General features: G+C 40.2%; 1 protein-coding gene across 1 annotated transcript in view; it reads right to left on the bottom strand.

Annotated features, from left to right (window-relative positions):
- Nucleotides 1-17186, bottom strand: part of PSD3 (pleckstrin and Sec7 domain containing 3) — a 594572-nt gene that overhangs the window by 426128 nt on the left and 151258 nt on the right. The window contains exon 2 of the mRNA XM_011979615.1: nucleotides 8009-8117. Within this exon, the coding sequence (XP_011835005.1) occupies nucleotides 8009-8117 (109 nt within the window). The remainder of the gene's footprint in view (nucleotides 1-8008; nucleotides 8118-17186) is intronic.

A 17186-nucleotide genomic window follows, 5' to 3' on the forward strand; every position in this document is an offset into this window, starting at 1 on the left:
AATAATCCCCACATGTCAAGGGTGGGGCCAGGTGGAGATACTGGAATCATGTGAGCAGTTTCCCCCACACTGTTCTCATGATAGCAAAGAAGTCTCACAAGATCTGATGGTTTCATAAATGGGAATTCCTCTGTACAAGTTCCCTCTTGCCTGGTGCCATGTAAGACGTCCCTTTGCTCTTCCTTCGTCTTCCAGCATGATTGTGAGGCCTCTCCAGCCATGTGGAACTGTGAGTCCATTAAACCTTTTTCCTTTATAAATTACCCAGTCTCAGGTGTGTCTTTATTAGCAGCGTGAGAACGGACTAATTTACTAAATTTCCCTCAAATGGTGAAAAGACAAAATGTGTCCTATCCATACAACTATTATTCCACACGAAAAAAATAGAGGTAAATATTACAGCAAAACTAGTCGTAACAATGATTCTGTTTATATGAAGTGTCCAGAATAAGAAAATCTCTAGAGACAAAAAGCAAATTAGTGGTTGCCTGAAGTGACAGCCAGTGGGTGTCCTCCCTCCCTCCCTTCCTCTCTCTCTCTTCCCTTCCTTCCTTCCTTTTTCTTTCCTTCTCTTTCTTTTTCCTTCTTTCCTTCCTTCCTTCCTTTCCTCTTTCTCTCTTTCTCTCTCCCTTTCTTTTTCCTTCTTTCCTTCCTTCCTTCCTTTCCTCTTTCTCTCTTTCTCTCTCCCTTCCTCTCCTCTGCTTTTCTTTTTTCCTTTCCTTTCCTTTCCCTTCCTTCCTCTTCCTCTTCCTTGTCCTCTTCCTCTTGCTCAAGACAAGGTCTCAATATGTTGCCCAGACTGGACTTGAACTCCTGAGCTCAAACGATCCTCCCAACTTTAGCCTCCCAAGCAGCTGGGACTACAGGCAGGAGTCACCAGCAAGTCTTTTCTTTTTAAGATGATGAAAATGTTCTAAAGTGGCCTGTGGATGATGCACAATTCTATGAACGCACTAAATAGCCACTGAATTTTACACATTAAATGGATGAATTGTATGGTTTACAAATTATATCTCAATAAAGTTATTTTTTTAAAGTATTCAGCCTTCTGGGTCACTATGGCAGACAAGGATACAAATTCGTTTAATCTTCTCCAAGCCCTATGAAAACAGCAACAACCAATTTCAAAAGAAAATAAATTGATAACAGTGCTGAGAAAAAAAAAAAAGAGTATAACCATAGACAAAATAACCATAGACAGAAGTCACAACCCCAAACAAGCCCAGAGCCCACACTTATCCTAACAGTAGAGCCACAGAGAAGCTAGAACCCCAGAGTTGGCAGGTCTCCAGACCTGGAATGGGAAGCAGAACATATGTCACCATGATTAACTGAACAATTACCTGCAGAACAGATTCCCATCCTAGCCCCCTCCCACCCTGTTCCCCTACCCAGAGGCTTGCCTGCAGCAAGGCACTCAGCATGGGTCTAATCCCACCTGCACTTGTGCCAGTCCATATACCCCACCTCATAGAAACCCAATCCAGCCCTCTTCTATATGAAGGGAAGAGGCCTGCTAAGGATACATAATCCACACAGCCAGAGAAACTCTACCTGTCTATATTTGGGAACTCAAACTTTCATTCATGCATATGAGCAAACTCCAACATCTGAGGACTTAACAGTGGCTTTCAAAAGAAGTTCCAAGATTTAATGAAACAGAACCGACCCTGGATGAAGAAGAAATCCAGGAAACAGAAGGTAATCACAGGGAGAAAACAAAATCTAATTTTTTATTTAGAGAGATTCAAAATAATGCATCCATAAAAAAGCAGACTGCAATAAAACTGAGTGACCAGAGAATGGGAAATAACTCTTGAAATCATAAATAAAACTATAAAAATGTTGTTAGAAAGAATGGAAGATCATGCTTTAAAATAGGAAAGAAAAATGAAAAGACATAGAAGATTGATCTAATCCCGGAGAACCAACATCCATCTAATAGGAACTGCAGAAGTAAAAATCATTCTTAAAAAGTAGAGAGGACACATATTTTCAGAGCTAAGGGAAGACATGACTGAAAGGGTTCCACATGCACCATATAGCAAGAACACAAGACTCACACTTCCAGAACTGTGAGTGGGGAGGGATCAAGAGAGCCCTGAAAGCTGTCCATAGAGAAAGAGCCAATTACCCACAGGTGAGATCTCAAAGGTCTTTACATTTAAAAGAAGAGACTCCTGTGCATACTGCGATTAAAGCCAATTAAGCCAATAAATTAAAGCAAAAGAAGGGATTAAAGGATTTAAATATCTTGAAATGCACCATGCAAATTATACCACTTGTTATTCATTTCCTCATTTCGTTACCTAATTTTTTTTTAAAGAAGCATAAACTTAGATTCCAAATCTGCTTGATTTCCCAAACAGTGAAACCTGAGATGGGCCATAAACTTTCACGTACAAGTCTTTGCACACACATACGCTTTCATTTCTCTTGGGTAAATATCAAGAAATGGAATGGCCTAGTGGTACAAAAGGTATATCTTTAACTTCTTAACTGTTTCTATTGCTTTTTTTTTTTTTTAAACGGAGTATCACTCTGTCACGAGGCTGGAGTGCAGTGGTGTGATCTCAGCTCACCACAATCTCCGCCTCCCAGGTTCAAGCAATTCTCCTGCCTCAGCCTCCTGAGTACCTGGGATGACAGGCATGTGCAACCATACCTAGCTAATTTTTGTATTTTTAGTAGAGACGGTGTTTCGCCGTGTTGGCCAAGATGGTCTCCATCTCTTGATCTCGTGATCTGCCCGCCTTGGTCTCCCAAAGTGCTGGGATTACAGGCATGAGCCACCGCACCCGGCCTTCAGCTGTTTTTAAACAATTGGACCTTTCACATTCCCACCACCAGTGTGTAAGAGTTCAGCAGCTCCACTTTCTTACCAATCACAATATGGCCAGTCTTTTTAATTTTAGCCATTCTAGTAGATTTTATTAGTATCTCATTGTGGCTTTCATTTCCATTTCCCTAATGACTAATAATGTTGAGCACCTTTTCATGTGCTTACCTGCCATCCATATCTGTTACAATTTTTTGCCCATTTTTTTTTTCCCATTGGGGGTTTGCCTTCTTCTCACTGAGATATAAGAGCTCTCTATGTATTCTAGATACAAGTCCTTTGTTGGATCTCCAACACAAAACGTCAATAGTCAAACTGTTGAGAAACCCTGATCTAGTTAATTTTGCTGAAAAGAACCATATTACACTGCAAGGAGTCGTGTATCTACACATGATTCACTTTACCTTTAAAAATAAAACAGGTAATTTTTTAAAAACTGACATGAGATACTTCTTAAAATCATATGCTACAGAATCCATTTACATCTAAGTCCAGCAAGCACCTTACCTATTCATACTTCTGACCATAAATCACCATAAAGAGAAAATTTGCTTAGACAATATGATTTAGAATGAGTTCCAACTAAAAGAAGACTAACATTTTAATAAAATTTCGGTATGTCTTTCAGAGGCTTCCAAGCAGCTAAGCTCTCACTACACAATCACTCTAGAACCTTAAAAGTATAACACATTTCCTATGGCTTCCCTACTAGCCCTACCCAACTCTTTTCTTTCAGTGATGGGCTCCGAACAGTTCAGGTGACGACAGCAGGGAGGCAATGTGAAAACAGTTCTTCTCCTTCCTCCGCTAGTCATCAGGTACCTTCCCCAACAGAAAAGTCCCCGAAGGCCTCCCTCAGAGCCTGTGTATTCTGATCCTGGTTGCCATTCTAACACAGCACATTTATAGCATATTTCAGGAGAGTGGGGTGAGGTGACTTTTACATCTTTCCAACCTGAGAGTTGGTTTTTCCACAAGAACACATGTCACATTTCAAACAGGATGCAGAACCGAGGAACCTGGATCATGGTCTCAAACCTACCAACAAGTTTGGGGCTAATTAATTCATTCTCAAGTCCTCAGTTTCCTCATCTATAAAATGCAAAAGAACTTCTACTATTTCTTCCAACATAAGGATTCTGCTACTTCAATATATAAACTAGTTTCCTAACAGCTAAACACTGACTGGGTACTATGTGCCAAACCTTGAGCTGTGTATTCACAATCTCATTCAATTTCCACTACAACTCTATGAAGAAGTTACTACCATTATCCCTATTTTTCAGATGAAGAAACTGAGGAGGCTCAGCGATCTATCCACAGGCCCCTGTCATAGGCTGGGACCCAGGCTCCGCTGCTGCTGCCACGGGCACCCTGCATTCAGTAAAGTGGGAGGAACAGGATACAGCTTTATTCCAGCCACAGACAGCTGTGAGGAGTAATTACAGTCAGAGAGTTCCAAAAACCCACACAAACTCTAAAAAGCAAGTTTAGGACCATTTATGAAGTTTTACAACTCTCCAAACAACTGAGTAACACATGAAGGTGCCTATCTTCCCTCATTACATCAAATAACTTCCAATTACTGGCATGCTGTACCTAATAAGAGGACTGCACTGAAGCCGAGACTTCTCATAGGCCACCAGAGAGACTCGATTCTTAACCGGATTCTAAAGCATCTCAACTGTGTGCCTTTAGGCATGCTCTTTAATACCTCTGAAGCTCGTTTTCCTCACCTACTTATTTTTAAAAGTCTGTAAAGTCTCACCTTGCCTAAGGAGGCACTACATGATATGGCCCTTTTCTAAATGGTAATATTTCTGAATTTATCTCTCAACGATGATGTCTGCAGACTAACCGGGCTACTCTTCCCCAGTTCCTCAAACAATTTCTGTTTCCTGCTTATGCCATTTCTTCCATTTGAAATGCTCTTCCTGCAAAATTCTACTATTCAGAAGTATAGTCATCCTTCAAGACCAAGTTCAACTCCCACCTCCTCCATGGAGTCATCACCAGATGAACTGAAAGTGATCATTCTTTCTTGCTAGTCATTTGGAGACATATTGTTTCTCCTTAGCTAAAGAATAAGAAACTTATGAGTAAGAACCACATCTTCCACGTCTTTGCACCTTCAATGTGCCAAACACAAGTAACCCGTGCATAGGTGCTCATTAAATGTATTTGTTCAATAATGTATGCATCCTTTCACACCTACAGAATAACATCACACCAGCAGCAACTACCACCGACCATTTTTACCAAGGCAAATAAGAAACAAAAGGTTTAAAGTGTCATTTTGATTTGCTTCGGCTACGATATATCTGAGCTGCTGATACAGGGAAAACTACTCAAAACCCATGAGTAAGGAAAAACCAAACTCACTCACCAATAAGTCCGAGAACTATGCAGACATTTGGTATTATCTCTATATGGTTAAGTAAAAATCAGTTTTATTATAGTCAAAAAAAAAAAACTTAATTAGCAAAAAAATCACAATGTCACATTCGAAGTTAAGTCTTTGCCAAGGAGTTTTATTTTATTTTTTAAATTTTTTGTTTACTTTTTGAGACAGAGTCTCACTCAGTCATCCAGGCTCAAGTGCAGTGGCATGATCTCAGCTCACTGCAACTTCTGCCTCCTGGGCTCAAACAATTCTCGTGCCTCAGTCTCCCGAGGAGCCAGAATTACAGGCACATGTCACCACGCCCAGCTAATTTTTATATTTTTAGTAGAGACAGGCTTTCACCATGTTGGCTAGGCTGGTCTCAAACTCCTGACCTCAGGTGATCCACCTGTCTCGGCCTCCCAAAGTGTTCGGATTAGAGGTGTGAGCAACCATGCCGGCCAATGCCAGAGTTTTTAAAAGCCTTGGGATAACTATAATCAGTACCCCCATCAGGGAACGAGTAAACAGATGATTAGGTACCTCAAACTTCAAGCCCAGAATAGTTAGGTATTTATGATACATGACAAACAGCATAAATGGCTACAATACATGTTAAGTATAAGAGATATACTATGAAACACATTCTCCTCTAAATTAGGACACTGTGATAAAAGCCAAATGATTTTTTAAAATAATTTAGCTGTTTTTTTTTTTTTTTACTGTATCTAAGAGTTCCTAATGATTAAGATATCTAATAAACATTCACTTTTTAAGCTAAAAGAAGTTATTATATGGCTGTGTATCCACTGCCTTCTTGGTATCCTCAAATACTGTGGAGTTATTAAATAATCCCATCTAACATGTGAGTCAAAAATGTGGAGTTCATAGTTGGCTTTCTTCAACTGAGCAACAGCTATATTAAGTCAGATTCTTCGTCTTCCCAAAACAAAAATCAGTGTCAGATAATGATGGAGCTGAAAAATGTAAGGATTGCACTTATAATATCAGCCTCAAAGGTCAGGGACATGATGATGATGATGGTGATGGTTATCACAACAATTAATAGCAGCAAACACTTTTACAGTACTTATTACATACCAAGCATAACTCTAAGATCTTTTTTGTTTTTTGTTTTTTTTTGAGATGGAGTCTTGCGCTGTTGCCCAGGCTGAAGTGCAGGGGCGTGATCTCAGCTCACTGCAAGCTCCGCCACCCGGGTTTACGACATTCTCCTGCCTCAGCCTCCCGAGTAGCTGGGACCACAGGTGCCCGCCACCATGCTCGGCTAATTTTTTGTATTTTTAGTAGAGATGGGACATGACTCTAAGATCTTTATAAATGAAAACTTAATTCAAACTCAAAAGAATTCTAAGACATATGTCACTATAATCACATTTTACAGATGAGAAAACTGAGCCACAAATAAGTTGGATAACTTTGCAAGGTCACACAGTTTGTAAGATACAAGGCCAGGGTTCAAATTCAAGAAGTCTAGATCCAGAAATCAGAGAATATTAACCACATGCAATAGCCTTTTCCAATCTAACTCTCAAGATATGCTAATATCCCCTTTATCATCAGTTTTCCATAGATAAAGTTAAATGTTTTGAAATTCTATACAAAGCTATTTGCATTTTTATCTTGTACCTCCTTCTAGGAAAATGCCTTCAAAAAAGTATTGGCTTAACAGGATGAGCTCTGCGGTGAGACAAACCTGCATTAAACTCCTGGCTCTACTGTGTGAGTGATTGTGATTGGGAGGAGATTACTTCAATCCCTCATCTGGAAAATGGGGATAACAGTACCAACTTTTATATACGGTTATTGTGATGATTAGCATAGTGCCTTAACACACGGTAAGTGATCTAGTAGGTTAGCTAATATTGTTACTAGTAATAGTTCTATTTGTTCTAAATTTACCTGTTTCAAATTGAAGAATGTTACTTCTAGTTCCAGAATACTAAGTTTGCTGACTAGATTAGGCCAATACTAAAAAGTATTAAAAATAAGCAAGAGCTACAATAACCTTCAAAGTAAAGACTGCAGTGTCTGAAAATCATTGTAGAAATGTTTCCTAATAATATATTTTGTTAGTGAAAAACAAGCACCAAGGGCTGGGCACGGTGGCTCACATCTGTAAACTTAGTGCGTTGTGGGGCTGAGGCAGGAGGATGGCTTGAGGCCAGGAGTTTGAGACCAGCCTGGGCAGCACAGCCAGACCCTGTATGTTAAAAAAAAAAAAAAAAAGGATTTTTTTAATTATTCAGGTATGGTGGCAAGGATTTTTTTAATTAGTCAGGTATGGTGGCATGTGCACGTAGTCCCAGCTACTTGGGAGGTTGAGGCAGAAGGATCATTTGAGCCTGGAGGTTAAGGGTGCAGTAAGCTAGGATGATGCCACTGCATGCCAGTCTGGATGACAGAGCACTACCTTGTCTAAAAAAAAAAAAAAAAAAAACCACCAAAAATACATTAGTCAATATATACAACAATGGTAACTATGGAAAACTCTTATGAAAATTGGTTAATTCTTGGAATTTCAAATATCAGAAGCTGAGAATTCTTCAAACGAAGAACATGACTTGAAATTACCAAGAATAGGACACAAGAATTACATGAAATATTTGTGGATTCTACATCCTGGGAAGATTGTTTTGATGAATAATTAGAGCAAGCAGGTTTCACAGAGGTAAGAAGAAAGTAATGCAGGTGGAGAAAAATCACTGTGAAATCACAGCTCTTCTTATCTTTTACCTGGAAGAGGGATATCAGGAAATACTTACTAGTATCTGGAGTTTTCCCTTCAGCTCTGCCAAATAAAAATTCGTATTTGGCCTTAGCAACACTCTGGGAATGTGCAGATGCATTGTTCACCCAAACAAATGTCTCTGCCTGCAAAATTAGAACAAAACAAAGACACATTTAACATACATCATAAAAAAATACATCATAAAACAAATTATCCAACATGAGATTGGTAAAGTAATTATGACATATGTACTTGATGCTATCTAACCATTCAAAATGAAACATGAAAAATACAACATGAAAAGAATCAGAATACAAACTATCACTGCATTATTGCAACTATATAAAAATGTACACATATAAACATCTATAGGGAAGTCAGCAGAAAATAAAAAGGATGGCTTGAATGGGAGGCTGAATTATGGTCGGTTTTTTAAAAATTAATGTTACTTTTCTGCAATTAGAAAACTGTATTTTGGCTGGGCGTGGTAGCTCACATCTGTAATCTCAGCACTTTGAGAGGTCAAAGTGGGTGGATCACTACGTCAGGATTTCGACACCAGCCTGACCAACATGGTGAAACCCCATCTCTACTAAAAATACAAAACTTAGTCGGGCCTGGTGGTTCCTGGAATATCAGCTACTCAGGAGGCTGAGGCAAGAGAATCGCTTGAACCGGGGAGGCAGAGGCTGTAGTGAGCTGAGATCACACCACTGCACTCCAGCCTGGCTGACAGAGCAAGACTCCATCTTAAAAAAAAAAAAAAAAGAAAGAAAACTGTATTTTGTTTTTAAACACATCATTTTCCAAGTGATTATCATTACCCACAGTCCATAACAAGAATATTTCTTTGTGTGGCTTCTGTTAAAGTACACCAACAACAACAACAACAACAAAAAAGTCTTTCCCCAAAAGAGATCACATTTTTAAATAATCAGGAACACCATTCAGCCGAACAGGGCATGGAACAGAACTGCCAGGCATCCCATGTATACTGATTGTCCTACATTTCAACATCTGTCTCAGGGTCCCATGTAATTCCTAAAGTCCCTTATTTGAAACAAGAACTACAAAGGTGATGGTGAAAATGGTACATTCTCTGAACTCCTAAGACCTCCTTCCTCACTGTTTCAGGCAACTCTCAAAAACCAGGAGTGCCTCTATTCTCCGGCTGAAGACTAATTAAAAATAAGTAGCAAGGAAACAAAATTCAAGACACAAAGAAATTTGACCTAGCCCAGTCAGGGGGACCTTCTTTTGCCTCTTTACTCTGAACCTAAACATTAACTAGGATACAGATATCACCCATACTGGTTTCTAACCACTGGTTATGAGACATCGTCTTTTCTCATGTCTAAACAGTGACTGACCATTCACTTTGGGGGAGAGAAGCTTGAAGGGTTTTTATCAGCAACCAAGTAACTATTTCAAAGAGGGAAATGTTAGTATTTCTATTCTATGCTTTGGAGCAGAAATGACTGACAGTAGTAGGAAGACCCTATCACAACTCCATCACCCCACTGGAGACAGGTTCAGCGGGCAGACTCCACTTTGTTCTTCAACACCAACAGCAAAGAGCTAGTGTGCACAACATTCAGATAGCAATTTCTTAAAAGAGCTCCGCTATCACTTAATGTTCATAATGCGTCAAACGTAGCAGTCTGAAAAGGTGCATACTCCTCTTGGTGTTACGTGTTTGATAATCACAGGTTGTTAATTATCCTTTTCCCCAATAGAGAGGAAATATTAATTTTGTGATATGTTTGGGGAGCTTCAGGCTACTAAAAGAGGAACCTAGCCAAGGGGCTGCCACCTAAGGTGCCCTAATTTAGGCAGGTGGTTAGGGAAAGCTCTCTGAGAAACTAACAGGTGCAGAGATGAGAAATATGACAGGCTGGGGAAAGTCAGCAACATATTGGCGGGAAGGCCATATGCATGGCATTAAGGAATGGAAGGACAGATGAGGTTATTCAGATAACTCAGAGAAGGCCAATGTGGCCACAGAAAAGAGGATGAGCGGGCAAGTTTAAAAACTTGCAGGATGAAGAGTGTAGGTCAAGGAAAAGACGAAGCAGTTTGATGGGTTTGACGGGAAGCCATTGAAGGGTTTTATGGGATACAGTCATTCATTTACATTTTAAAAGATTATTCATTTACACTTTCAAAAGATCATATGGGTGTTATATGGAAAATGAATTGGAGTGAGACAAGAAGAAGCAGAGATACCAGCTAGAAATCCAAATGAGAACAGGGAAGCTTGGAGGAAGTAGGCAAAATTTAAATAAATTTTGGATGAATTTTGGATGAATTAAATTTTGGATGAATTACAATATATTTTGTAGGAAGAATTACACAGCTTTCTGATAAACTGGATTTAAAGAATGAAGGAAAGGGGCCAGGCACAGTGGCTTAAGCCTTTAATCTTAGCACTTTGGGAGGCCGAAGTGGGTGGATCAGTTGAGGTCAGGACTTCAAGACCAGCCTGGCCAACATGGCGAAACCCCACCTCTACTAAAAAATACAAAAATTGGCCAGGCGTGGTGCCATGTACCTGTGATGCCAGCTACTCAGGAGGCTAAGGCAGGAGCATCACTTGAACCTGGGAGGTAGACGTTGCAGTGAGCCGAGATGGCGCCACTGCACTCCAGCCTGGGCGACAAGAGCGAAACTCCGTCTCAGAAAAGGAAAAAAAAAAAACAAAGAGGGAAAGGGAGAGATTAAGGATAACTATAATAGATACTAACCACTTACTCCGTGCCAGGCACTGTTCTAACGTAATATATGGAATATCTCATTTAATGCTCAGAACAATTCTATGAGGTGGGGGCTACTGTCATTCCCATCTCATAGGTGGGCAAACGGAGGTAATGAGAGGCTAAACAATGTTTCCAAAGATATATGAATCCCAGATTCACATCCAAGCAGTCCAAATCTAGAACTCTTGGCGTTGGGGATGCCTCCCAGGTATCTGGCTTGAACAACCAGGGGCATTCAATAGCCTGCATTTGGGCTTCCAAGTGATTCCCCAAGGACTCACTAAAACATCAGAAAATAACATTTTAATAAAGGAATCCATTACAAGGGTGCCAGAAAACAAGAAAAGATATATAAAGCAAAAGATCTATAGAGCAAAAGTTTCAAGAAATTCCAAGAAGATATTTTTGCTTAGAATCTCAACTTTAAGGCCAAGAACTATTCTCTAAAGCCAGGTTCCCCTTGAGCGAAGATTCTTAACCTCAGGTCCACAGGGAAGGAAGTGCCCATCAAAAGAATTCTGGAAGTATGAAGCTGGGGAGGGGGTGATTTACATCTTTACTTGCATTTACCTTGAGATGAAATTTAGCATGTTTCAAATACAAATGAAAGCAACAAACCAGAGTATTGGTAGCAATAACTATAACTTGTCATCAATAGAAATTAATCATTTTCATATCATGTAAGTTACTGCAGATATCTTGAAATATTTATACTCATCCCTAGTTTGAAATGATAATAGTTACTAGACTCATCATTAAATCTTGTTATCAATAAAGAAACTTGGCATTTTTGTTTTTTTAGAGATGGGATCTAGATATATTGCCCCAACTGGACTCAAACTCTTGGCCTCAAGCAATCCTCCTGCCTAAGCCTCCTGAGAAGCTGGGATACATATATTACCATACCACAAGTGTAATATTTTGGTAGCCAATCAAATTGGTTTCTTTTGCAATTCTATCTATATTATTGTATGCATTTGAAATGCATTATTCTGACAAAAGATCTAGAATTTTATCAGACTATCAAGAGGGGCCTGCTCAAGACTATTGTTTCTCAAACTGCAGCTCATGACCCATTAGTGGTTTGTAAAATCACTTTAGCGGCTCATGACCGTATTTTCATATAAATAAGTTTATACACAGATATCCATTTAATAGAATAAAAGTAAAAATACCAGAGCAGAAAACACATTGTAAGATAAGCATTGTTTCATGGAATGTCTAAGTCACACATGCATGTGAGTGTGTGTACTGAGTCATGATTAAAAGTGTATTTCTCAAGGTTGTGCATGACCTAAACTGCTTGAAACACATTACCCTAGAGTGGTTCTCAAAATTTATCACGAATTAGCATCACCTACAGCACCAATTAAAACACGTACTGCTGGGGTCCATCCCAGAGTTTCTGATTCTGTAGGTCTGAGGTGGGGCCTGAGAATCTGCATTTTCTAACAATTTTTCAGGTGACGCTGATGTTGCTGGTCCAGGAACCATCTTTTTTGTGAACCACTGCTCTAGACCAATGGTTTTCATACTTCGTTGTATATATGAATCACCTGGAATCTTGTTAAAACATAAACCGAGCAGGTTAAGGTGGGGCCTGGGACTCTGCATTCCTAAAAGTTCCCAGGTGACCCTGAGCCACAGACCAGCTTTGAGGAGCAAGGCTTGAAGGCGCTAAGGCTTCAGAGTGAAGCGGTGTTCAAAGCACACTCAGACTATCACAAAAGCAAAACTTTGTTTTAAAAGGGCTGCTCTACCTAGAAGTAAAATTCACTAAAGAGCTCTGCTTAATAAAGTGCTCCATTAACATACTCCACCTTGCTAAACAATATAAAATTCACTCTGCTTGCATTTGTGTGGAGGCTAAAGTAACTCTGTCTTGGAAGCTAATATGCCATGTTGACTTCTGATTAACCCCAGTTCTGGGAATGCCTCTGAGATTTCCAATTTATCTACTGCTCCTTGCGTAATAGCACATACTTCCAGTAAATCCTGCCCTTAGATCAAATTCCTACCTATTCCCTCTGAAGCTTGTGTGCCCCTTCCCTACGGGATATAATCCCTGGGTCTGGGGCATAAGGGCATGGAGATCTACCCGTCTTGTAGTTGCCCAAAACCACACTTCTGTCTGTCCGTTCCCCAATAAAATCACCCTATAACAACAGCCTGGACCTGTCTGCCTTCTGCGTTGGTTTCTCAGCTCCACCTGCGCTGGTGCGTTACTCTTACCAAACAATTAGTTATTCTTGAAGCTGTGAGCCCCTACCGATACATCCTCTTCCCATGGCAACGCTTATAAATCTTTACTGATCTCTCCAATAATTTATGCAGGTCTTTGTTAAAACAATCAGATTAATGAAAGACCCACATAATTCAGACTATTATTTCCTTTGGCATTACTAACTGCATAAAATATATTCTTTTGTTTCATCACAGTTGTTTTTAGGAACATAAATCTCCTTAAGAAGCATGGCATATGAAACATTAGCAGATGGACTGATGGTCAGGTGATTGAACTTAAATCTCGGCTCTCATAGTATCACTCAGTCTCACACAAATGCTTCCTGTTTGAGCTTCGGCTTCCCAATTGATAAAGTGTTACTCAAAGTTATCTCTCGGGTCTCTGAATTCTGAAGCACAGTGATTCTTCCCACTTCTGAACCAGCTTCACAGACACTTCACTACAGAGCAGTAACATCTTTTCCTTGTGATAAAATTACAATGCCATGATCCCCAAAACAGACCCCCTATTTAAAGGTGCAAACCCACCATTAAATGGATGAGACAAACGAAATCTCAACCTTACATTTGGTATGGCTTTTCACATTTACAAAGAATTACACTCACATTATCCAACTGGCAACATGTTACCGATTATAATTACCAATTTTAGACACAAGATAAGCACTACTGATACAGAATAACTTACTTTTTTTTTTTTTTTTTTTTTCCAGACAGAGTCTCGCTCTGTCACCCAGGCTGGAGTGCAGTGGTGCAATCTTGGTTCACTGCAACCTCCGCCTCCTGGGTTCAAGTGATTCTCCTGCCTCAGCCTCCAGAGTTGCTGGGATTACAGGCATGCACCACCACGCCTGGCTAATTTTTGTATTTTTAGTAGAGACAGGGTTTCACCATGTTGGCCAAGTTGGTCTCGAACTTCTGACCTCAGGTGATCCGCCCACCTCTGCCTCCCAAAGTGCTGGGATCACAAAACGCGTGAGCCGTCACGCCCAGCCTAAAATGATTCTTTTAATTAATTGTTTAGCTGTAAAAAAAAAAAATCAAAAAGACAAAGCAGAAAGTTACAGGCAAATTCTAGAAGTAAAAGTAGTTTTCAGTTGATTTGGGAAGGGAATGATGGGGCCAGAGGAGGGAGGAGGGAGAAAAAGGTTAACAGTAGAGTTTGAGAAAGGTGGCATGCTCCTTCATTTCCTTAATTATTTCAACTTCAGTATGATTTTGAGAGAATCCGAAAGCCTCCAAGTCAGCCAGTGAGTATTATAAAGAAAAAATTAAACACTAAAGACTATAAAATATTATTTCATGACTCACTCAAAATTAACACTTAATTTCAACAGTCACACTCTGCACTTGATCCTGTTCAACCCCATCTGCTCCCATCGCCTGGCAGAAGCCAGGCCCATGCAAGCAGGGTGCCACGCACAGCTCAAGTGCAGGCAGGGACAAGAAGCTCAAGGCTAATGCTGCAAAGGGCAACAGTTAGGTGTTACGGGCTGAACTGTGTTCCCCCAAAATTTGTATGTTGAAGTCCTAACTCCCAGGACCTCAAATGTAACTGTATTTGGAGATAAGGTCTTTTAAGAGATAATTTGATTAAAAGGAAATCAGTAGAGTGTGTCCTAACTTAACATGACTGATGTCCTCATATGAAAAGCTGAGGACAGACACACACAGAGAAAAGACCATGTGAAGACACAGGGAGAAAGTGGCCATCTGCAAGACAAAGAGAGAGGCCTCAGAATAAAGCAACCCTTCCAATGCTTTGATCTCCAATTTCTACTCTCTAGAACTGTAATAATATTAATTTCTGTTGTTTCAGCCACCCTGTTTATGGTACTTTATTACAGCAGCCTAGTTAACTATTACTTTAGGAAAGGCTAAAGATTGGAGGGCAAAAGGAAAATTCTTCAGGATGACAGGTAACAACCCCCTGCTATTCCCTTTTTTTTTTTTTTTGAGATGGAGTCTTGCTCTGTCACCCAGGCTGGAGTGCAGTCCCATGATCTCGGCTCACTGCAAGCTCCGCCTCCCGGGTTCACGCCATTCTCCTGCCTCAGCCTCCCGCTATTCCCTTTTAATAAGCAAAAGGGTCTGGATGAGAAGGTATATCCTTGCACCAGCCCACACAGGAGGAATGCGAGTTTGAAGACATGAAAAGTTGTAAAAGTTGGTGAATCATTCATTCTAGCCACAAATAGCGAAGTATAATACTCTTATCCAGTGGTTCTCCCAGCTGTGTACATGAGAATCCTAAGATTCAAAGAAGCTGCCTGGGTATAGAGACAGGGTGGCTGCAAAGATCAACAAAGGGAGGCATGGCGAAAAAGACTCTTGTTTACTCAACCCCACACCACTTTTGCAACCACAGTAGCTCCATTTCTGTTCTAAAGATTCAGGTTCTGTATCAGGTTTATGGGGAAGAGAGACATCCAATGTAAAAAGAAAAAAAAAAGTTAAAAAAATCACTGTTGTTTATTTCTGGATAAGATGGCAAAATAAATCTACACATCTGCATTTGCTCTCATCCAAAACTACTAAAAGCACAGTAAAGAGATTTTTCTTATAAAAGCACAAACCCACAGGAAATAGAATAAGAAAAACGACAACATTTTTGAAGCAAATAATCTAGTGATAACTGACATAGGAGACCACAGGAAAACCTGGGGAAAGCAAAGAACCAATTCAATACACCCCACAAGACACCCAAAGGACAAGGTAATAAGGGAGCCTGGTAAACTCTTGAAGTGAAGGAAAAGGGAGTGGCTTAGATACAGAGGACTATTCATAAGGAACGGTCATCAAGCACTTAAGTCCTCAGATCCCTGCCCCTACTGCACTGGGCGACAGCCCCTACCCTACTCAGGTAAAACAACAGTTTTATTAACTAGAGAGATTTTTCAGAGAGCACTCTGGCCTGGGGGACACCAGAAACTATCGAAGTTAAAGATACCATAGTGGAAACTGGGATTTGTATGCTGGATGTTAAGATGCTTAAATTTCTTCACTTACCAAGCTAATGAAATTATGGCACCCTATACTTCACCCTGCAAGCAGGAGACCTGAAGAGTTTTCACCAGGGAATGCAGCCAGACCAAGAAGAAAAACCTGCAAAATTAAGTCAGGACTCTACTAGTAAATAACCAGATCCTCCTACAGTGAGGCTTAGAGCTGCCACTTGAAGGTATTCCTTAACCTTCATGACTGGTGGTTTTGAAAGCCACAGGCCAGTTATTTTACAGAATGTTCTTCAACTTGGGCTTATCGTCATGTTTCACGATGCTGTTCTTCTCTTTGCACCCTATCAGTGGCACATGACTTCAATTTGTCCAATTACAGATCACATTCACTTTGATCTGCCAGGTTCCTCCACTGAGAAACCTTTTTAAGTTGACTTAAAAAGTTTAAGTCGGCCGGGAGTGGTGGCTCACGCCTGTAATCCCAGCACTCTGGGAGGCCAAGGCGGGCAGATGACCTGAGGTCAGGTGTTTTTGAGACCAGCCTGGCCAACATGGTGAAACCCCCATCTCTACTAAAAATACAAAAATTAGCCAGGTGCTGTGGCGCATGCCCATAATCCCTGCTACTTGGGAGGTTGAGGCAGGAGAATCACTTGATCCCAGGAGGTGGAGGTTGCAGTGAGCCAAGACTGAGCCACTGCACTCCAGTCTGGGCGACAGAGTGAGACTCTGTCTCAAAATAAATAAATAAATAAAGTTAAAGTCAGCTTAAACTTTTTCTCTTAGTAACTAATTATTATGCTGTGGAAAGGCACTTAGGAACTATGTAAATATCTTGTTTTACATCAGACTTTCAATTTATAATTTTATTTATTTTTATCAGAACAGGCTGAATTTATTGCTTTTTTATTTCAGTGCTCCAATTGCCCACTTGGGACTGATAGAAGCCTCTTCAAGTTGGCTTCTGTGTCTTTTGACATGTCCCCATTATTCTCTGAGCATTTCTTTACTTTCTTACGCCACAGATGCTTCATGCTTCTCTTATGTTTTCCATCTGCCCTAAAATGAGCCATTTTATTTTAAAATAAAACTAGTTCCTTTCAATACAAAATATTCTCTAGATCCAAGACCTCAACATTAGCTGTGCTTACTGTTATCGGAATGTAGCTGCTCATAGGTCAGCTAGGGAATTTCAGACAGACACACACAGACACACACACACAGACACACACAAAGACACACACAGACACACACA

The sequence above is a fragment of the Mandrillus leucophaeus genome, unplaced genomic scaffold, assembly GCF_000951045.1.
Source record: "Mandrillus leucophaeus isolate KB7577 unplaced genomic scaffold, Mleu.le_1.0 Scaffold204, whole genome shotgun sequence".
Taxonomy (NCBI): domain Eukaryota; kingdom Metazoa; phylum Chordata; class Mammalia; order Primates; family Cercopithecidae; genus Mandrillus; species Mandrillus leucophaeus.